We start from the raw sequence: 18,828 nt of genomic DNA, 5'->3' as shown, positions 1-18,828 counted from the left end.
ATTTCAGGAGCCCTTTGTAAAATATATAGAATTTTTTTCTATAGAATCTGTACAGTGCAGAGGTTTCAATCTGTGCAAACACAGGAAACTACACAAGCTGCAACATTCTGCTTTTAATCTACTCGATTGGATGTGAAACACTGGCTGAGCCACCAGTTTTTGCCTCTGCAGGAGATGGTGGTGAACTGCCTCTGAAACCACTGCAGCCCAACTGTTGTAGGTACATCCGCAATGCAGTTTTGAAGGGAGTTCCCAGGATTTTGACACAGCAATAGTGAAAGATTAGCAATATCGTTCCAAGTCAATTAACGTGTGACTTAGAAGATGTTCCCATTCATCTAGTCCCTTGTCCTTCTAGCTGGTAGAGGTTGTGTGTTGGCAGATGCAGTTGATCACTTTGGTGAGTTGTGTCTTGTATTGAGTACATATGCTTCCACCATGCATCAGTGATGAAGGGAGTGAATGTTGAAGGTATTTGATACTGTGCAACTGAGGCAGCTTGCTTTGTCCTGTGTATTGTTAAAGCTGCACTCATCCAAGCAAGTGGGGTTATTCCATCATACTCCTTACTTGTGCCTCATGGAGAATGGACAGGCTTTGAGGATTCAGTAACTAAGTTACTCGTTGCAGGATTCCGAACCTTTGACTTGTTCTTGCATCCACAATATGTAACTGGCAGGTCAAGTTCAGTTTCTTTTCAATGGTAATCCAAAGGATGTTGATAATGAGGGATTCAGCACTGATAATTAAATTGTCTGTAAAATGAGCGATGATTAGACTCTTTCTTGTGGTCATTGCCTGCTATTTGCTTGGTGCAAATATTACTTGCCACTTTTCAGCCAAAACCCAGTTATTGTCCAGATCTAGCTGGTTATGGACATGAACTGCTGCAGTATCTGAGGAATCGCTGAATGGTGCTGAACATTGGGTCCTAATCACCAACAAGCCTTCTGACTTTATGATGGAAAGAAGGTCATTGATGAAACAGTTGGTTTTGGAAACCCTGCAGAGATGCCCTGGACCTGAGATGATTGGCCTCCAACAATCACAACCATCTCCCTTTATGTTAGCTATAACTCCAAACGACGGAGAACCAGGCTCCTGATTTCCATTTACTGCAGTTTTGCTAGGATTCCTTGATAAACTGTCAGTCAAAAAGTGTCTCGAAAGCAAGAGCAGTCACTCTCGCCTTGTCATGGTGTCTCCAAGGTAATAACCAACAGAACTGCAGATTCTGTAAATCAAAAGCAAAAACAGAAATTGCTGGAAAAGCTCAGCAGGTCTGGCAGCATCTGTGGAGAGAAATCAAAGTCAATGTTTCAGATCAAGTGCCCTCACTCAACCCAAAAAAACAATAACTCTGATTTCTCTTCTCAGATGCTGCTGGGCCTGGTGTCCTTTTCCTGGAATTTCTGCTTTTGTTCCAGGCCTAATGATTGACTTTCCGAAAGTCCTTCATTGCTGGATCTCTTTCACTCGATTGTGCTGTCTGCTGCTGAAGCCTCATCCTCTAGAATTCTCTCCTTGAGCCTCTCCACCTTTTACTTCTCCTGTTTAAAATCCACAATTTTGGTAAAGTGCTTTAGTCATGCTCTCCTAGTGCTTCCTTCTTTGGATGGGTGTCTTTATTTAAATTGCCTTTTGATTACATGCCTGCAAAATACCTTGAGGAGGTTTTCTATATTCAAGTCTTATTCAAATGCATTTCCCACAACTCAATTGCCATTGAGAAATACTCACACACCATTCACTGCAACTAAAGCATGTCATCTTAACTCCCTTATCAGCTAACCTGATCAATAGAGGGCTAATCAAATAATCACTGGAAGAAATGGGGCCAATTCAATACAAATCACCCAGGGCAGAGCCCAAAGCAAGAATGTCACTCACAGAACAATTAATTGGGTTTTTCTGTCACTGTTGGCTAGCTCCTGAGTTTTGTACAGTACACTATGCCTTTCAGGATGTCTTTTAAGCAAATTGTTTCAACAATAACTCAGAGGAAATATATGGTTCTTGCAGACAAGAAAATGTTTAAACACTATTTGAGAAGAGTGGAGATCTTGGGAATGGCAGAATGGCAAAATGCATGCACACATGAAGTGTGATCTCCAGCAACATTTTAATGCCTTGCTTTGATCTTAACTCTTTCCCCCCCAATTCCTTTCATTATGAGCATTGACACAGTGAAATGAATTAAGAATCAAACTCAATTTTACAGTGGTTGATCTGAAATCTTCGCCACCATCCAACGAGATTCCCTCTACTATGCATTGTCCTAGTGTAGAACTATTTCTGTATTCTTTCACTCTTTCTTAATTACAATCCTGAAACTCCCTTCCTAACAGCATCATATTGTATCTTCCCTTTTCCCACCCAAGGTCTGCAACCGCTCTGAAAGTGGTTCACTTGTCATTTCAAAAGGGCAATAAGGCACAGGCAATGTTTTGACAGAGAAGCATACAGCTGCTGCGTGAATAGAAAATACTCATTGCACTTTACTCAGCAAAAGTTGCTTAGGCTTGGATAGAAATCTGTGTGCATTTATGCCCTTCTTTTGGTTGCAAAATGAGAGCAATTATACTAATTTATGGGTGTGATGTCTTGCACCTAATCTTGATTGGTGTTGCTGTATTAATCTTCAGTATCTTTGGGCATCCTTGGCAGCCAAGTGAAATCAGCATAGGATTCAATTCAATCTGCAAATCTGCAAGAAATGGTCCGTGCCCATTTCAGGATGCCTTTGTAAAATATATTTTTTTTTAATAAAACATAGAACATAGAACATTACAGCACAGTACAGGCCCTTCGGCCCTCGATGTTGTGCCGACCTGTCATACCGATCTCAAGCCCATCTAACCTACACTATTCCATGTACGTCCATATGCTTATCCAATGATGACTTAAATGTAATAGAGTCTCTACAGTGCAGAAGCAGTCCATTCAACCCATTGAGTCCACACTGACGCTCAGAGGAGCTCTGTCCTTGTAATGCTGCATTTCTCGTGTCTAATCCACCTAGCCTGCAAATCCCTGGACACTGAGATCATTTACCATGGCCAACCTACCTGACCAGCACATCTTTGGACTGTGGAACGTAACCAGAGCACCCAAAAGAATCCCATGTAGACACAGGGAGAATGTGCAAACTGCATACGGTCATGCAAGGGTAGAATTGAACCTGTGTCCCTAGTGCTGTGAAGTAGCAGTGCTAACCACTGAGCTATGGTGTGTGACAACTATGGAATGTCTAGGTGCAGTGTAACTGAGCTAGCACTTTCAAGATTTTTATTAGCTCTACAACAGCTTAAACAGAGTTCGTCAAAAGGACGGACAGATGGAGGGTTTTGAAGGCTGGGTGCAACAGAGCTCCTGCTTGCTCCATTGTAAAACTCTGGATTTTACATGGACCTGAACAGTCGAGATCCCTGCTGAACATCTCTTCTGAAAGTAGAGACCTCTCTGAGCTCTAGATACCACCACAGAAGCAAATGCCCCCATCTTTCCTTCAAACATATCTCACTCAATAAGGCTGGTTGAGCAAATAGAGACAGAAATTTGTGGAACTGACTGTGCAGTCTGCCTACACTTAAATGCTGGGTGTGATCGACAAACACAACCTGAGCAAATATTGTACATTTCAGCCAGCTGGATACCTGCAGAATACGGGAAAGGTGTCTCACACAGGTCAGCAGTGGGAGTGACACATTGGCTTTGTTACAGTCAGGCCATCAAGCAGGGGTAGCCCTTTATGATTCAGTGACATTCATTTGGTGCATCCCCATTTTCCCTACTACCCTTCCCCAAACTCCCACTGCTATAGTCCAGCAGCCTGATATACCTGCTTCATTCAGACAAAAAGAATGCCGTGAGACACTAACAGCTGGTCAACCATGTGAAATACAACCTTTCACTTTTATTGCTGAAAGCCCCACCTAACTTACAGTTGATAAAAGCCTTTTGCAGCATTGCTGTGTTTTCAGAAACATGACAGCTAGTCCGCATCCAGCATCCAGCAAGCTCCCATTCCCAGCCATATTTGTCTCAGTGGTCAGTTTTATTTAACAGTAAATGTCACCCAGACCACTCGGGAGAACAAAAGTAAAATACTGCAGGTGCTGGCAATCTGAAATAAAAACAGAAAGTGCTGGTGAAATTCAGCACTTCTGGTGGTAATTGTGAGGAGAGAAACAGAATTTCAAATTTTCGAGTCCAATATAATGTCTCCATCAAGGTGAATAAATCTGCTCTTCTTCAAAGAGCAAAGTAAGATCATTTATGTCTACTTGGGACAGAAAGACGGGGCCATGGTTTAACATCCCAGCTGAAAAATGGTTCGTCAACACTGCAGGTCCCCTACACTACATGAGGTTGTGTGCTTTGATTTTCCTGCCTATGTTGCACTGGGACTCTATGCAACAATCTTTGAGCTCTGAGGTGAGAGTGTACCCACCAACCACTTCAGTTATATCACCCTTTTCAGGCAATTAGGGATGGGCAATGACACCCGCATCTACCTCAGGCAAGAATATAGTAAACTATAACATGGATATTGCAGTGTTTCAAGAAAGTTCATGTCACTTTCATATCAGGAGGTCCACAGGAAAAGACCAAGCCCTTCAAGTCTGTTTCATCATTCCGTTATGATGTGGAGGTGCTGGTGTTGGATTGGGGTTGTCAAAGTCAGAAACCACACGACACCAGGTTGTAGCCCAACAAGTTTATTTGAAATCACAAGCTTTCAAAGCACTGCTCCTTTGTCAGGTGAGCTCTCCACCTGAGCATAATGGAAGCATCCACATTCTGAGAATGAAGAAGCTGCCCCTGTCAGTACGTGTGTTGGTGACTGAAGTGCTCAGTGTATTGTATTTGACAGGTTTAGGATCATAGCACAGCCTGAAATATGCTCATTCATCCATCAGGTCTGTGGCAGCACATTCAATCAGCAATGACAAGAGAATCCCCAGGGCTTTCTTGTGAAAAAGACTGCACTGTCCTGACTGACATTTATTCCTCAGTCTTGTTGTGACCAACTGAGGGTCATGTGAATAAAAAAGGGACATAAAGTTCATCACTCCCACTCAGAAATTTGACAATTCTGTGCATCCAGCTGTCCTGACTGACATTTTATTCCTCAGTCAACATTATAATTGTTATACCCGGACTTTGGGCAAGATTCTCCAATTTGTTTTGGTCCCAAATGGGATGCACCAAGTTATTCCCCTTCTTTAGACACATGAGCCTTGGCTGGTCATAGCCAGACCGGAATACAAGGAGCCAATTTAACCGGGCTTTCTTGAGTTCACCAAAGAGTGAGTTTTTATACTACTAAATGTAAGAAGAACCTTACGTAGCATAGCACACTTATGCAGAGATTATAAATAGGAAGTGAGCCCAAAAGATAAAATTTCAAAAATCAGGTATATGGATTAGTTTCTGAATTGCCCACAGATAGTGGATAGTTGAGCAAAGAACCTAGAACATAGAACAGTACAGCACACGAACAGGTCCTTTGGCCCACAATGTTGTGTCAAACATGATATTAAATTAAACTAATCTCTTCTGCCTGCCCTTAGTCTATATCTCTCCATTTCTTGCATATTATGTGCTTATCTAAAAGTCTCTTAAATGTCCCAATCATATCTGCCTCCACCACCACTGCTGGCAGTGTGTTTCAGACTTCTACTACTCTCTGTGCGTAAAACTTGCCCCTCACACCTCCTTTGAACTTTCTCCTTCTCACCTTAAATGCATGCCCCATAGTATTGGACATTTCAACTCTGGGGAAAAAAAGATTTTCATCGTCAACCCTATCCATGCATCTCATAGTTTCATAGACTTCTATGAAGTCTCCCCTCAGTCTCTGCCACTCCAGAGAAAACAACACGTGTTTTTCTAGCCTTCCCTTATAGCACAACCCAAGGTTTTCTATCCTCTCTTTGTAGAATTTGGCAGTTAAACAATCAACTTCAATATTCTTAGTTTTACAGGTTGGTTGAGAACTTGTTGCTCTGATTCCATTCAATTGTGACTGCATTCCAGCACTCAAAGTGAGATTAAAAAAAAACTGCAGGTGCTGGAATCCAAGGTAGACGAACAGGAGGCTGGAAGGGGCTGTAGAGTGCTTCCAGAATCACAGTGGTTCAGAATGCAAGTTTGAGGAATAACACTTTACCTTCTGCCTGAGCATCTTATAGCTGGAGACCTCAACCTTTGAGTTCTCTAATTTCAAATAACCTTCTCACCCATCCCCTGGTTCCCATTCCAGCCCAACCTCCTCCCTTCCATTCCACCTTCTGACCGTCCCTTCCAGCTACCAACTGGCTTCATCCCTCCCATTCACCAGCCAGGTCATACCTGCTACCAGCATCCACCTATCACCACCATTCCACTACTCCTCCCCTGACCTTTATCTGCAGCTCCCCCTACCAGACATCCAATCTTGAAGAAGGGTAATACCCGAAACATTGACTTTTCCTTTCCTCCAGAGGCTGCCTGGTTTGCTGTTTTTCCAGCCTGTTGTTTGTCTACTTAAGGTGAGATGGTGTCCTTTTTCCTGGCATCCTTGTTAGCTGGCTTCCAGCACTCAGTGAGAGAGTCTGTTTAACCTGAAACACAGGTGTGGCTAAGTGACTTTCACAGCACGTTAGTATTCAAACTCTGGGCTAATACACACATGGGAACCTCAGTGTCACTAGCCTACTCCAGGAGGTGAAACTGGCTTTTGAACCCCTGCACGTGTATAGTCTGCAAAGATAAAAACACAAAATGATGCATGCAGTTTTGGACACAATCCACAGGAGCTGGCTTTGGTGTTGATCAGGAGTTTGCGGCCCCTCTTTGCCTTTGCTCTCTCAAAAGATCACAATCCAATCTGTGTTGACTTCTCTGTCCCTGCTTTGAAGGATTATTGTTTGAAGTTCCCTTTTCCCTTTGCATCTTTAGATGTGACATTCCACGGCTTGCCATCTCTGGAAGGCTAAGTAGTTTACATTCACTGCCTTCTGTCTTGCTGTTGCTGCTGTCTTTTAAACAACACCTATCATGTTAATGTGATAATGGGAACTGCAGATGCTGGCGAATCCAAGATAATAAAGTGTGAAGCTGGATGAACACAGCAGGCCAAGCAGCATCTCAGGAGCACAAAAGCTGATGTTTCGGGCCTAGACCCTTCATCAGAGAGGGGGATGGGGTGAGGGTTCTGGAATAAATAGGGAGAGAGGGGGAGGCGGACCGAAGATGGAGAGAAAGAAGATAGGTGGAGATTACAAGAAAGTTGCAGTGGGAGAGAGATTCCCTGGGGTTGGTCCGGAGGGAGGAGGGTAGTTTCTTCAGGTTAGGCATCCCTGGAAGAGGCTTCGCAGTGAGGTTAAAATTGTATCAGTGATAATCCCCCTCTCTGATGAAGGGTCTAGGCCCGAAACATCAGCTTTTGTGCTCCTGAGATGCTGCTTGGCCTGCTGTGTTCATCCAGCTTCACACTTTATTATCTTGGATTCTGCAGATGCTGGAGAATCCAAGATAATAAAGTGTGAAGCTGGATGAACACAGCAGGCCAAGCAGCATCTCAGGAGCACAAAAGCTGATGTTTCGGGCCTAGACCCTTCATCAGAGAGGGGGATTATCACTGATACAATTTTAACCTCACTGCGAAGCCTCTTCCAGGGATGCCTAACCTGAAGAAGTTACCCTCCTCCCTCCAGACCAACCTCAGGGAATCTCTCTCCCACTGCAACTCTCTTGTAAACTGCACCTATCTTCTTTTCTCTCCATCTTTGGTCCGCCTCCCCTTCTGTCCCTATTTATTCCAGAACCCCCTCCCCATCCCCTTCTCTGATGAAGGGTCTAGGCCCGAAACGTCAGCTTTTGTGCTCCTGAGATGCTGCTTGGCCTGCTCCGTTCATCCAGCTTCACTCTTTATTATCATGTTAATGTTACTGGTACATTTGGATTCTGACTCATGGTCAGAGTAAAGATTATTTGGATGGTTTCTTATTGCTGTTTGTGGGAGAGCTTCCTATGCTACAACAGGGACAACACTTTAGCAGTATCACATTGGCTTTAATGTGTTTTGAGGTACCTTGAAGTAATAAAAGGTGCCATATAAATGCAACAAAATCAACCATGCTAGTTTAGGAACAGTCATTTACAGGTTGGACCAAGTAAGTCCAGCAGATTTCCTTCCCTAAAGGACATGAGTGATTCAGATGGGTTTTACTTTTTAACCATACTCTGACAGCATCAGATTACACTTGCTGATAATTGTGAGACGGTGATCTGTTCCATCCCAGCACCAATGTGAGAATTGATTGGCCTCAGTGTTGCCCCGAGACCAAGTCAACCTTTGTGTAATGCAGAGCAAAGATCGTTCTGGGCTGAATAGGCAGAGTTGCAGTAGGTCAGTGCATTGAGTGTGGTTGTGTGCGCAAGAGGCTGCTTTACTTATTGGGTAACAGGTTGCCAGGAAGATAAGGAGAGCAAATAACAAGTCATTTACATGCAATCAGTAGCACATATTCAATTGGCGTTAACTTATTCTGCCCTTCAGGGCCAACTTTCTGTCTGACACTAGTTTACAATGAACTGCTTTGTTAAAGATTCACCTGTGCAATACCTGTGCTGGGCATGTGATCTGAAACCACACCTTCCTTTTATAATCAGAGATAATGGGAACTGCAGATGCTGGAGATTCCAAGATAATAAAATGTGAGGCTGGATGAACACAGCAGGCTGCTTGGCCTGCTGTGTTCATCCAGCCTCACATTTTATTATCTTCCTTTTATAATTTTCCTTCGTGATACAATATGTGGATAGGCCATCATTGTTTCCTTATGCTTCTTTTACTTTAGAACAATGAACCTGAATCTCTTATCCAGTCAAACATTCCTTAGTCAGCCACAGCTTTAAATGTATCTGTGCTATTCATCTCAACCACTCCATGTGGTAATGATCCCCACATTCTAACACTTTTCTCAGCTTTGATATTTCTCTTAAATTTTTTATTGGATTTATTAACATCTCCTCAATCCCACCAAGTCAAAGTATCTTGAATGTGTATCGTACGCATTGCTCATTCCAACACTCCAGGAGCTGAGAATGAATCTCTGGGACTCTGCTGTGACCAGCATTCAATTGACGTATCCTAAGGCCATTAAAGTAATTGCCCTCTGTTACCTAGTTATAAACAGATTGGAGATAACAAGATGTAGAGCTGGATTAACACAGCAGACCAAGCTGCATCACAGGAGCAGGAAAGCTAACAAAAGTTCTTGACCATCCATCAATCAGGCAATATGGAATCTGTCCATTTTCTGATCGGAAGTTGGGGTGGGAAGTCACTGCAAAGATGGTAATGTCAGCCAGCCAGTGGTGGGGGGCAGAGATTTGAAAATGGGGGGTCATGTGATGATATGCCCAGGAATATGTCCAATGTGGATCAATCCTGAGACCTCGCTGGTCTGTCCTGCTCAATGGTGAAGCCGTCAGAAGTGACAATTGTGACCTTTGGCATAAATTTATAAAAGATAAAACTTTGAGAGGCTAAAGGATTTGTTTTCCATTTTGACTCAATCAGGTATTTGGACTGCAACCAGAGAGAACAGGACAACAAAGGTGTAGCAGACAGTTACACAAACCTTTCACTCAGTACAGATCAATCATTGGACAACTTGGAGTTGGAAGATGTTTCTGATTGGGACCCAGTTTCTAAATCAGAGGTAAGAAAGCAAATGAAGGCTGAAAGTTGTAGCATGGCTGGCCAAAGGAATTATTTGTAGCCTGCATAGCTGGAAAAATAAATTATTATTTATACCTAACTTGCTTCCAATTTTGGTTCCCCACACAAAGGGAACTAATGGGGATTGTTTGGATGTCTTTTAGGGTGGGAAGAATGAGATGGGGAACTGGTACACCAAGTATGCACACCACTGCCCTCATTTGCCCCGCACAGGAGATCATTGTCTTGCCTGCACAGTTGGAAATGCAAGCTGCAATATTGTAAGAATCCACCATTAGCCTCCTAATTTGTCAGGCATGCTCAATAATTGGTAATTTCCAAGGTTATAAGTTTCTGGTCCCGCCAGGTGACATGAGTGAATAACACGGGATAGGGTACAGTGGATGCTCCAGTTGAGGGAGATTTAAGGGAGTTTGGGGTGGTGAGGGTTGCAGAGTTTTGGGAGAGTCTAATTGTGATTAAGCACAATGGACTTTGGAATAGTCCCGTGTAGGGTAAAAATGATAGAGTCCCTTATCAGTGTGTGACAGAATTGACGTACTTGTGAAGCTTGAGACAAGGCAATGTAGGTTAGACATTGCAGTTTGCATGGAAGAAACAGAGTGAAGAAAGGAAGTAAAGAAGACCATCTGGAGGCCATTAAGCCCATTTAATTTATGCTAACTTATCATGTAACAAATCCAGTCAGAGAGAATGGAGAATAAAACTCCATATCTCTACATCTTTCTGTATTGTTTGATTTATATGAACTGTATAAATAAGACATAAATGTGAGCTGAAGGTCTATAAGCATACAGGTGTGGGAGAAACAACAGCATATATTTATAAACATAATGAAGGATGGCCCCTGGAAGCAAAATTCAAAACAAAGAGACATGACAATAAAATCTACATCTGAAAAAAGACTAAATGCAATGAAGGATAGGAGCTGCAGTTTGGGAGGCAGCACAGTTATTGGAAAGGAAGAGTCTGCTATTTGAGAGAAGAGAAAAGTGGGGGAAGAAGAGAAATAGAAAGTAGCAAGAAGAGAGAGTGATAAAACTGAGTGAAGGGACAACCAGTTATCATGAGACACGGATAAAATTCAGATATAGTAAACTGTAAATGACTTTTAGAGAGGCTGAAAATTAGGAATGGGAATTCCTTGGGATTCTGAGATGTGGACGGCAGGAGAGTTTGCAGATGAACAAAGACAGATGGAGAGGTAAATAATGTTGAGGACACAGGGAGCATGCAGAAGGATTTGGACAGGCTAAGAAAATGAGCAAGGAATTAGCAGATGGAATACAGTGTGGGAAAGAGTAAGGTATTGCATTTAGTAGTAAGAATAGAGATGTAGGCTAATTTTAAATGGGGAAAGACTCCAGAAATTTGACAGACAAATGGGTTTAGGAGTCCTAGTTCAGGATTCTCTTAAGGTTAAAATGCAGGTTCAGTTGACAGCTAGGAAGGCAAATGTGATGTTAGCATTTATTTCAAGAGGGCTAGAACACAAGACCACAGATGTACTTCTGAGCTTGGATTAGGCTCTGGTCAGACCAAATTTGGAATATAGTGAGCAGTTTTGGACAGTGTTACAGAAGGAGGTGCTGGCATTGGAAAGGGTCCTGAGGAGGTTTATAAAAATGACCCTGGAATGAAGGGCTTGCTATAGGAAAAGTGGATGCGGAATCTGTGTCTGTACTCGATGGAGTTTAGAAGGATAAAGGGAGATCTGATTAAAATTTACAGAATACTGAAAGGCTTGAATAGAATGGACATGGAGAATATGTTTCCACTAATAGGAGACATTAGAACCCAACGGCACGGCTTCAGAGTGAAGGGATGACCCTTTAGAGCCAAGATGAGAAGGAGTTTCTTTAGCCAGGTGATCATAAATCTGTGGAACTCATTGCCTTTGAGTGTATTGAAGACAGAGATGGATATACCCTTGATTAGTAAGAAGATCAAATGTTATAAGAAGAAAGCAGGGTTTGAGAAACATACAATTATGAACAAATGACATAGCAGGCTCAATGGACTGAATGGCCTAATTCTGTTCCTATCTCTTGTGATATTATGTCCCAATCTAAGATTGCGATATTAGGTTAAAATTCAGTGTGGCCAACTTTGTGACTGTACTACAAAGGAATCCCCTGTTTTATAATAAGTCTGAAGGAATGTTAGAAATAAAAGACTAACAGAGCATTGAGGATAAGTAACTGGAAAATAATCTGACAATGACATCTGATGACCCGTTTCGGATAGTTTAATGTGTATGACGAATAAACCTTACTCTAACTTCTGAAGCTATTTAATGAAAAAGACTGTTAGTATTTTACGATTTTAATGTATTCTGTAGGTAAGAGATGTTTGCTGAGTCACAAAGGATTGAACAGAATATTGTAAACGTGTTTAATGTTAAATAATTTTCATGACTATTAAACCAAAAATGGATCCAAATGCAGAAACTAAGTAGAGTCAGGCTGGTTAGTGGCAAGGAAACTGCATGGGATTAATGGGAGCAGTCAGTTGTAGCTATCAGCAGAGGAACTCTGTGCATTCACACTGCTTGTATTCAATGATTGAGCTGTGGCCTCATTGTGTGCTTCTGTGCAACAGGCTCTGTATTTATTGGAACAAGATCAACCAGGTGGACCTTATTGAGTATGAGTTCCCTGATTGGGGCTGTTTACCTGGTCCAATCAGGGAGCCCTGTTTGGCAGATATAAACAACAGTGTCAGGGGTTCTGAGATAATGGGAACTGCAGATGCTGGAGAATCCAAGATAACAAAGTGTGAAGCTGGATGAACACAGCAGGCCAAGCAGCATCTCAGGAGCACAAAAGCTGATGTTTCAGGACGAGACCCTTCATCAGAGAGCTCTGATGAAGGGTCTAGGCCCAAACCGTCAGCTTTTGTGCTCTTGAGATGCTGCTTGGCCTGCTGTGTTCATCCAGCTTCACACTTTGCTGTCAGGGGTTCTGATCAGTCTAGGAGCTGGCTCTAAGCTAGCTGGGTCAAAGTCATGTACTATACATGTGAAAGTGAAGGGTGACTTGGTAATGGGATATCGGCCTTCATGAAGTTATTTCAGGCTCTGTTCAGTTGAAAATCAGGAAGTGTCACGTGAAGAAAACTATTTTAAATTAAATTATGTGCATGATCATTTAGAAAGAAGAATGGCTGGTTTAACACAATCACTGTTTGTCCTGAGAATGGAGCTGCCCTCTTCCCAATCTGATTGTTGCACAATGTGATGTCTGTTTTGTCTAATTACTTCTTCTTTTCTCATAAAATTTTGCATCTTATAATTGCTGCATAAAGCATTTGCACAACAGTGAGAGTGTCCCTGTATCTTAGTTGGGAGGCCCAGGTTCAAGAACCATCTGCTCCAGCGATATGCCATAACATCTCTAGACAGGTTGGTCAAAAATAGAATAGAATCCCTACAGTGCGGAAACAGGTCATTCAGCCCAATAAGTCCAGACCAGCCATCTGAAGAGCATCCCACCCAGACCCATTCCCACTGCCCTCCCTTCTGCCAGCCACTCAAACATATGATTGTGGAGATGTGATTCCTGAGCAATGGCTCTCTGTTGATAGCTGCTACTCCTGACAGCGGGCCCAATGCAAGGCGACCATGTCCCAGAAGACGTTGGCCTCAGGATCCCATTCTTCCCCTGGGTGCCTCTGCCCCACTACTCGAGCTGCCCCTGAGATATGCATGGTATGTCTTTTAGAGAAGCAAAGCAGCGTGCCCTGTACAGATTGCTGCTGCTCACCATCCAACTCTTCTCCTTCATTCACTGCCTGGACATGCCTTGGTGTGCCCATTTACCACCAGGCAGCGGGAATTCCCAAAGGAGGGCTCTCTTTGTGGGAGTCCTCCCTCTTTCCCTCAGGAATCGGGGGGGCGGTGTGTTGCACGCAGCAGTCCCCTGTAACCGCAGATTGCGGTGGTTCACAGACTCCTAGCCCCGATCTGTCTGGTTTCTGGAGCTGTGGAGTCCATGGACCCATGTATATATTGGGTGTGGGTGTTTGCACTCCCTTTTTAGTTACCTCAAAGACCTTTCTCATTGCACTTCAGCCCCACACGCCTGATCTTTAGGCCCCTGGTGCAGAGGGGGACAGGCAGGTTAGATGATCTCCTCTTGGGTCTGCTCCTAGACCTGGCCAAGCTAGGCGTTAATAGGACCAAGCAGCAGGCCATGGGGGGTTCGTTATAGCCAACCGCCTGCCACTTTCCCGCAGCTGTGTCCACGCCCTGGTGTCCTTGGAGAAGGAGCATGCAGCTTCCACTAATGCTCTCAATTCCTTTATGGAGAAGTGGGGGTGCTTTATTTCCCCCTCCAATTCTACTTTGATTCAATCCCTACCCTCCCCCTTCACTTTCTTTTCACGTAAGTGTTGTCCATATCAGGTTTGGCTTGTTACTGGTTCCCTGGCCACATGCGTGTTTTTCCTGGTGGTGGAAACATTGAATAAAATTGTTTGCACAATCGTGTCTTCATTGAGTCACACACATACGCGCACACACACATGCACACGCACCCACGCACGCATACACGTGTGTGCTCAGCTGCTGTGGGGAATAAGTAAATATTATAGCTGTACTGCTGTAGTGTGGGCTAAAATAAACAGGAGAGTCAGGGGTTCTGCTTGCTCTCGGAGCTGGCTGTAAACTTGCTGGTTCAGGTTCATGTGCCATGCACATATACATAAAGTGTGACCTAGTGATGGGATATTGGTCTTTGTGGAGTTATTTCATGCTCTGTTCAGTTGAAAATCAGGAAGTGTCGCATGAAGAAATCCGGTTTAAATTAAATAATGTGCACAATCATTTAGAAATAAGAATGGCTTGTTTAACACAATTACTATTTATCCCGAGAATGGAGCTGCCAATTTGCTGTGATGTATGTCTAACTTGTTTTCTCATAAAATTTTGCATCTTATAATTGCTGCATAAAGCATTTGCACAACAGTGAGAGTGTCCCTATATCTCAGCTGGGAGGCTCAGATTCCAGGCCTATCTGCTCAAGAAGTATGCCACACCATCTCTTCACAGGTTGATTAAAAATAACAGTAATTAGTATACATGGGACTGAAAGGGTTAATACTGAAGAATGTCATAAGCACACCAGTCACTATGGTGCCTACGGAGTTGTGGACAGTGAAACCTACAGCCCATTCTTCCTCAGTCTCTGTAACAATGTCGATCATATATCAATGTAATCTGTACCCAGCTGCTAACACACAATAAGCCACAGGGTGTCACTGTAAAACCCTCAATGTAAAAACTAATGTCATCCCAAATGATGCTCAATGAGTTTGAAGACAAATCAGGAAGAATTTGCATTTATATAGCACCTTTAATGCAAAATATTCCAATGACAGGTGGCACAGTGGCTCAGTAGGTAGCACTGCTGCCTTACCAGTGCTGGGGAATTGGGTTCAATTCCACCCTCAGATGGATGTGTGTTTGGAGTTTGTAAGTTCCACCCAAGTCTTGTGGGTTTCCTCCGGATGCTCTGTTTTCCTCCCACAGACCAAAGATGAGTGGCTTAGGTGGATTGGCCATGCTAAATTGCCCTTGGTATCCAGAGATGTGTGGCTTGGCCATGGGAAATGCAGGATTACGGGATAAGGCAAGGCGAGTGAGTCTCAGTGGGATGCTATTTGGAGGGTTGGTGTGGACACGATGGGCCAAAGGCCTGCTTCCACATTGTAGGGATTCTATTACAATAATCTCCAAGGTCTTGGTAAGGTCTTCAGGAGGTGAGAATTCTGATTTCCCCTTTTGAATCTCGGCTGATAGTATTGTGGAAGAACGACCATATGCAGTAGCGAGACAGCTTTCCGATTGCTGGTTGCATGAGAATTCTGATGCTTGGGTATTGAATAATAGAGACTTTATCACTGTAAAACTGACACTGTGCAACGTAAATCTTCAAGACAGCTGACTAAAAGTTTTGTCAAAGAAATAACTTTCAAAATGTGACTGAGAAGTAAAGAGCGGAAGAGGTGGAGAGATTTTAAGAGGGATGTTAGAATTTAGGGACTAGGCAGCTGAAAGCATTGCTATCAATCATTGATTGATTTTGAAATAACAAATGTGTAAGAAGCCCAAATTAGACGAGTGTAGAAGACTCATAAAGGTTAGGGAATGGGAAGAGGCTAGAGATAGGGAACAGTGGGGCAGTAGGGTTTAGAAAGAAGAAAAAAATAGAATTTTCAAATTTGTGTTTCTAGATTGGGAGCAAACGTGCATCAGCAAGCATAGGGTGAAGTGTGGATGGGGCTTGGTGTAAATGAAGATAAAGGCAATAAAGTTTTGAATAAACTCAAGTTAAGGAGGCTGACCAAGAGCATTAAAATAATTGGGTCTGAAGGTAGCTAAAGTGTTAACTAGACCAATGTACCATAAGATATAGGGGCAGAATTAGGCCCCTCAAGACTGCTCCGTCTTTTGACCATGGCTGATACATTTCTCAACCCCATTCTTCTGCCTTGTCCATCTAACCATTGACCCCTTACTAATCAAGTGCCTACCTCTGACTTAAGTACACTCAATAAATTGGCCTCCATTGCCTTCTGTAGAAATGAGTTTCACAGATTAACTACTCTCCGGCTGAAGAAATTGCTCCTCATCTCAGTTCTAAAGGGTCATCCTTTCACTCTGAGATTGATCGGCCGGATCACCATAGTATAATGTGAGTAGTTGTGGTCCCAATAAGGACCTGGACAGAACACCCAAAAAAGGCCCCTTTATACCTAGTCTCTGCCTTCTGCCAGTCAGTGGACCCTCTATCCATGCCAATGCCAAGAGCTCTTACCTTATTTAGCAGTCTCCTTTGCGGTTGCTTGTCATAAGATCCTCAGAACAGACGGACTGAGATGGGGGGTAGGGTTAAGCAAAATAAGGAAAATTGACAGGTTTCAGTTTGTGCAATACTTGTAATTAATATTAATTTGTCACGTGCCCATTTTCTCACAGATTGATCTCGCCACACCTTAAATTAGGCTTGTGTGCCAAATTTATGTCAAGCCAAATAGATCATGTGTATTACTGCAATGAAAGTTGATGGGTTCCGTCAATAACAACAGGATTCTATTTTGAATAGTGGAAGCTAAGAATGCGATGGTTAATATCCCTGGAAAATGCTGACTTCCATTCAATTCCATAACCAGGAGCGGTATCAGCTGCTTGTCCACATGGAGTTACAGAAACAAAATTCTGTGGACTCTGGAAATCTGATCCTAAAAATTGAAAATACTGGTAACACTGTGGATTATGTAACACCTACCTTTCTGCCTCCTCCCTTCTTGTCCTCCAAGCACATTCTTCATGCAACATTGCAATTTATTGATGGTGCTTCCAATGTGGCGTATTACACAGTATTCACTGCTGTTGGAGCGAGCAGCAGCAGACTGGGTGAGTACTTTGTTGATCACCTCCTCTCTTCAGTCCCCAGGAACAACCCTGAGCTTCCAAATCCTATCATTTGAATTGTCTCCCTTGTTCTCACTCTGCCTCTCCTGACGTTGACATTGACCAGTTACCAGTGTGCCAACGTAGCTCAGTGCAAGCACAAAGAGCAGTGCCTCATCATTTAACAGGGAACATCCTAGGACTCAATGCTGCCTTGAATAATTTTTTATCATGTAACTTCTGCCCTCACTTTATGAAGCCCGTTGAAGGTGAAGGCAATGGGGACATTTTCCATGCTCTTTGAAACAGTGCCACGATATTTATGACCTTCTAAGGGAGCTGACAGAATCTTGGTTTGGCATTCCATACACAAGGTGACACCTCCAGAAGGTCAGCACTCTCGCAGTACTGAATTGGAGTGGCAGCCATGGACATTGTGCTCAGATCCCAGAATAGGAACATCATCCAACCCAACTGTTTATTTTATGACATTGTATTCTCCACAGACTTTATCTATATTGGTTGCTGGTGTTTTAAAAAGTTATTTTTAACAATTTATTTTTGTGTTTTTCGTTGCACCTCAGCCCTACACTCCTGACCTTTGGGCACCTGGTGCAGAGGAGTGCAGGCAGATGAGAGGACCACATTGTGGGTCTGCCTCTGAGCCTGGCCAGGCTGGCTATAAGCAGGTCCAGAGAGCATGCTAATGTGGGGGTAACCTCTGCCAACTGCCTGCCCCTCTTCCCTGGTTATGTTTGCTCCTAGGCGTCTTGGGAGAGGGAACATGCAGTGCCCATCAATGCTCTTGAGAGGTGGGCACGGATCAGCATACAGTACTTTATTTCCCTCTCCATCTCCATTTTGATTTAGTCCCCTCCCTCTCTCCCCACATCTCCACTGCCACCCCTCCTCACTTCTGATGAGTTGCAATGCCCATAAACATCTAATTGGCTACATGGGCAATTTACTGGTGATGATTATTATGAAATGCAAAATAAAAGCTATGGTGATTTGGTGATGATGGGGAAAAGCCCCAGGTGTGTGTAAGAGCACTTCCAGGTATAAAAAAGTGATGCAGGGATCGTGAGATCCATGGAGACTGTTGGCCCCGCCCACAGCTGGATCATTGATATTTTCTAGGTAGGAAATTTCAGGAATCCAAGCTGAACTCACAATCTGGCACTGCAATGTGATTGTGTCACTGCACGGAATTGAGGATTAGTTACATTGGGACTGTCTTTTGCAGGTTGAACCATGGATTGCTATTTGTTGGGGTAGATATGATTTGGAATTCATCGCGGTAATGTGTTGGCACCGGTTCCTCTATCTATTTTGGCTTTCAAAGTGCATTGACCTGCCTTTTGCAGACCTATGATGTTTATTGTTCTAACTACTTTGCTCGCCTTGCACCAGCAAAGGAGTGTGAGAGGTTTACAGTATGAAAGGCTTCATCATCTTCGAAAGGGTGCAGTTCAATTTCTTGTTTTGTCAATCTGTTTGTGGATGTAAATGTCTGTACTGCTGGTGTTATCTGTGCTCCACCGACTTGTCGGTTCCCCCAGATCTTGTTCCAGGCTCTGGTTTGGTTTGATTTTTGAAAAGCAGGTTTTCAGCAAATGCCTCTGCACTGCAGCCCCGCCACCCCCTCCCGTATGCACTTTGGTGCCATGTGTTTTGC

At 43.3% G+C, this 18,828-nt stretch overlaps 1 protein-coding gene across 1 annotated transcript in view; it reads left to right on the top strand.

The window, feature by feature from the left end:
* Positions 1–18,828, top strand: part of LOC125464846 (beta/gamma crystallin domain-containing protein 1-like) — a 122,074-nt gene that overhangs the window by 10,087 nt on the left and 93,159 nt on the right. The window contains exon 2 of the mRNA XM_048557681.2: positions 9,575–9,716. Within this exon, the coding sequence (XP_048413638.1) occupies positions 9,575–9,716 (142 nt within the window). The remainder of the gene's footprint in view (positions 1–9,574; positions 9,717–18,828) is intronic.

The sequence above is a fragment of the Stegostoma tigrinum genome, chromosome 24 (assembly GCF_030684315.1).
Source record: "Stegostoma tigrinum isolate sSteTig4 chromosome 24, sSteTig4.hap1, whole genome shotgun sequence".
Taxonomy (NCBI): Eukaryota; Metazoa; Chordata; class Chondrichthyes; order Orectolobiformes; family Stegostomatidae; genus Stegostoma; species Stegostoma tigrinum.
This window is presented reverse-complemented; position numbering and strand designations above follow the sequence as displayed.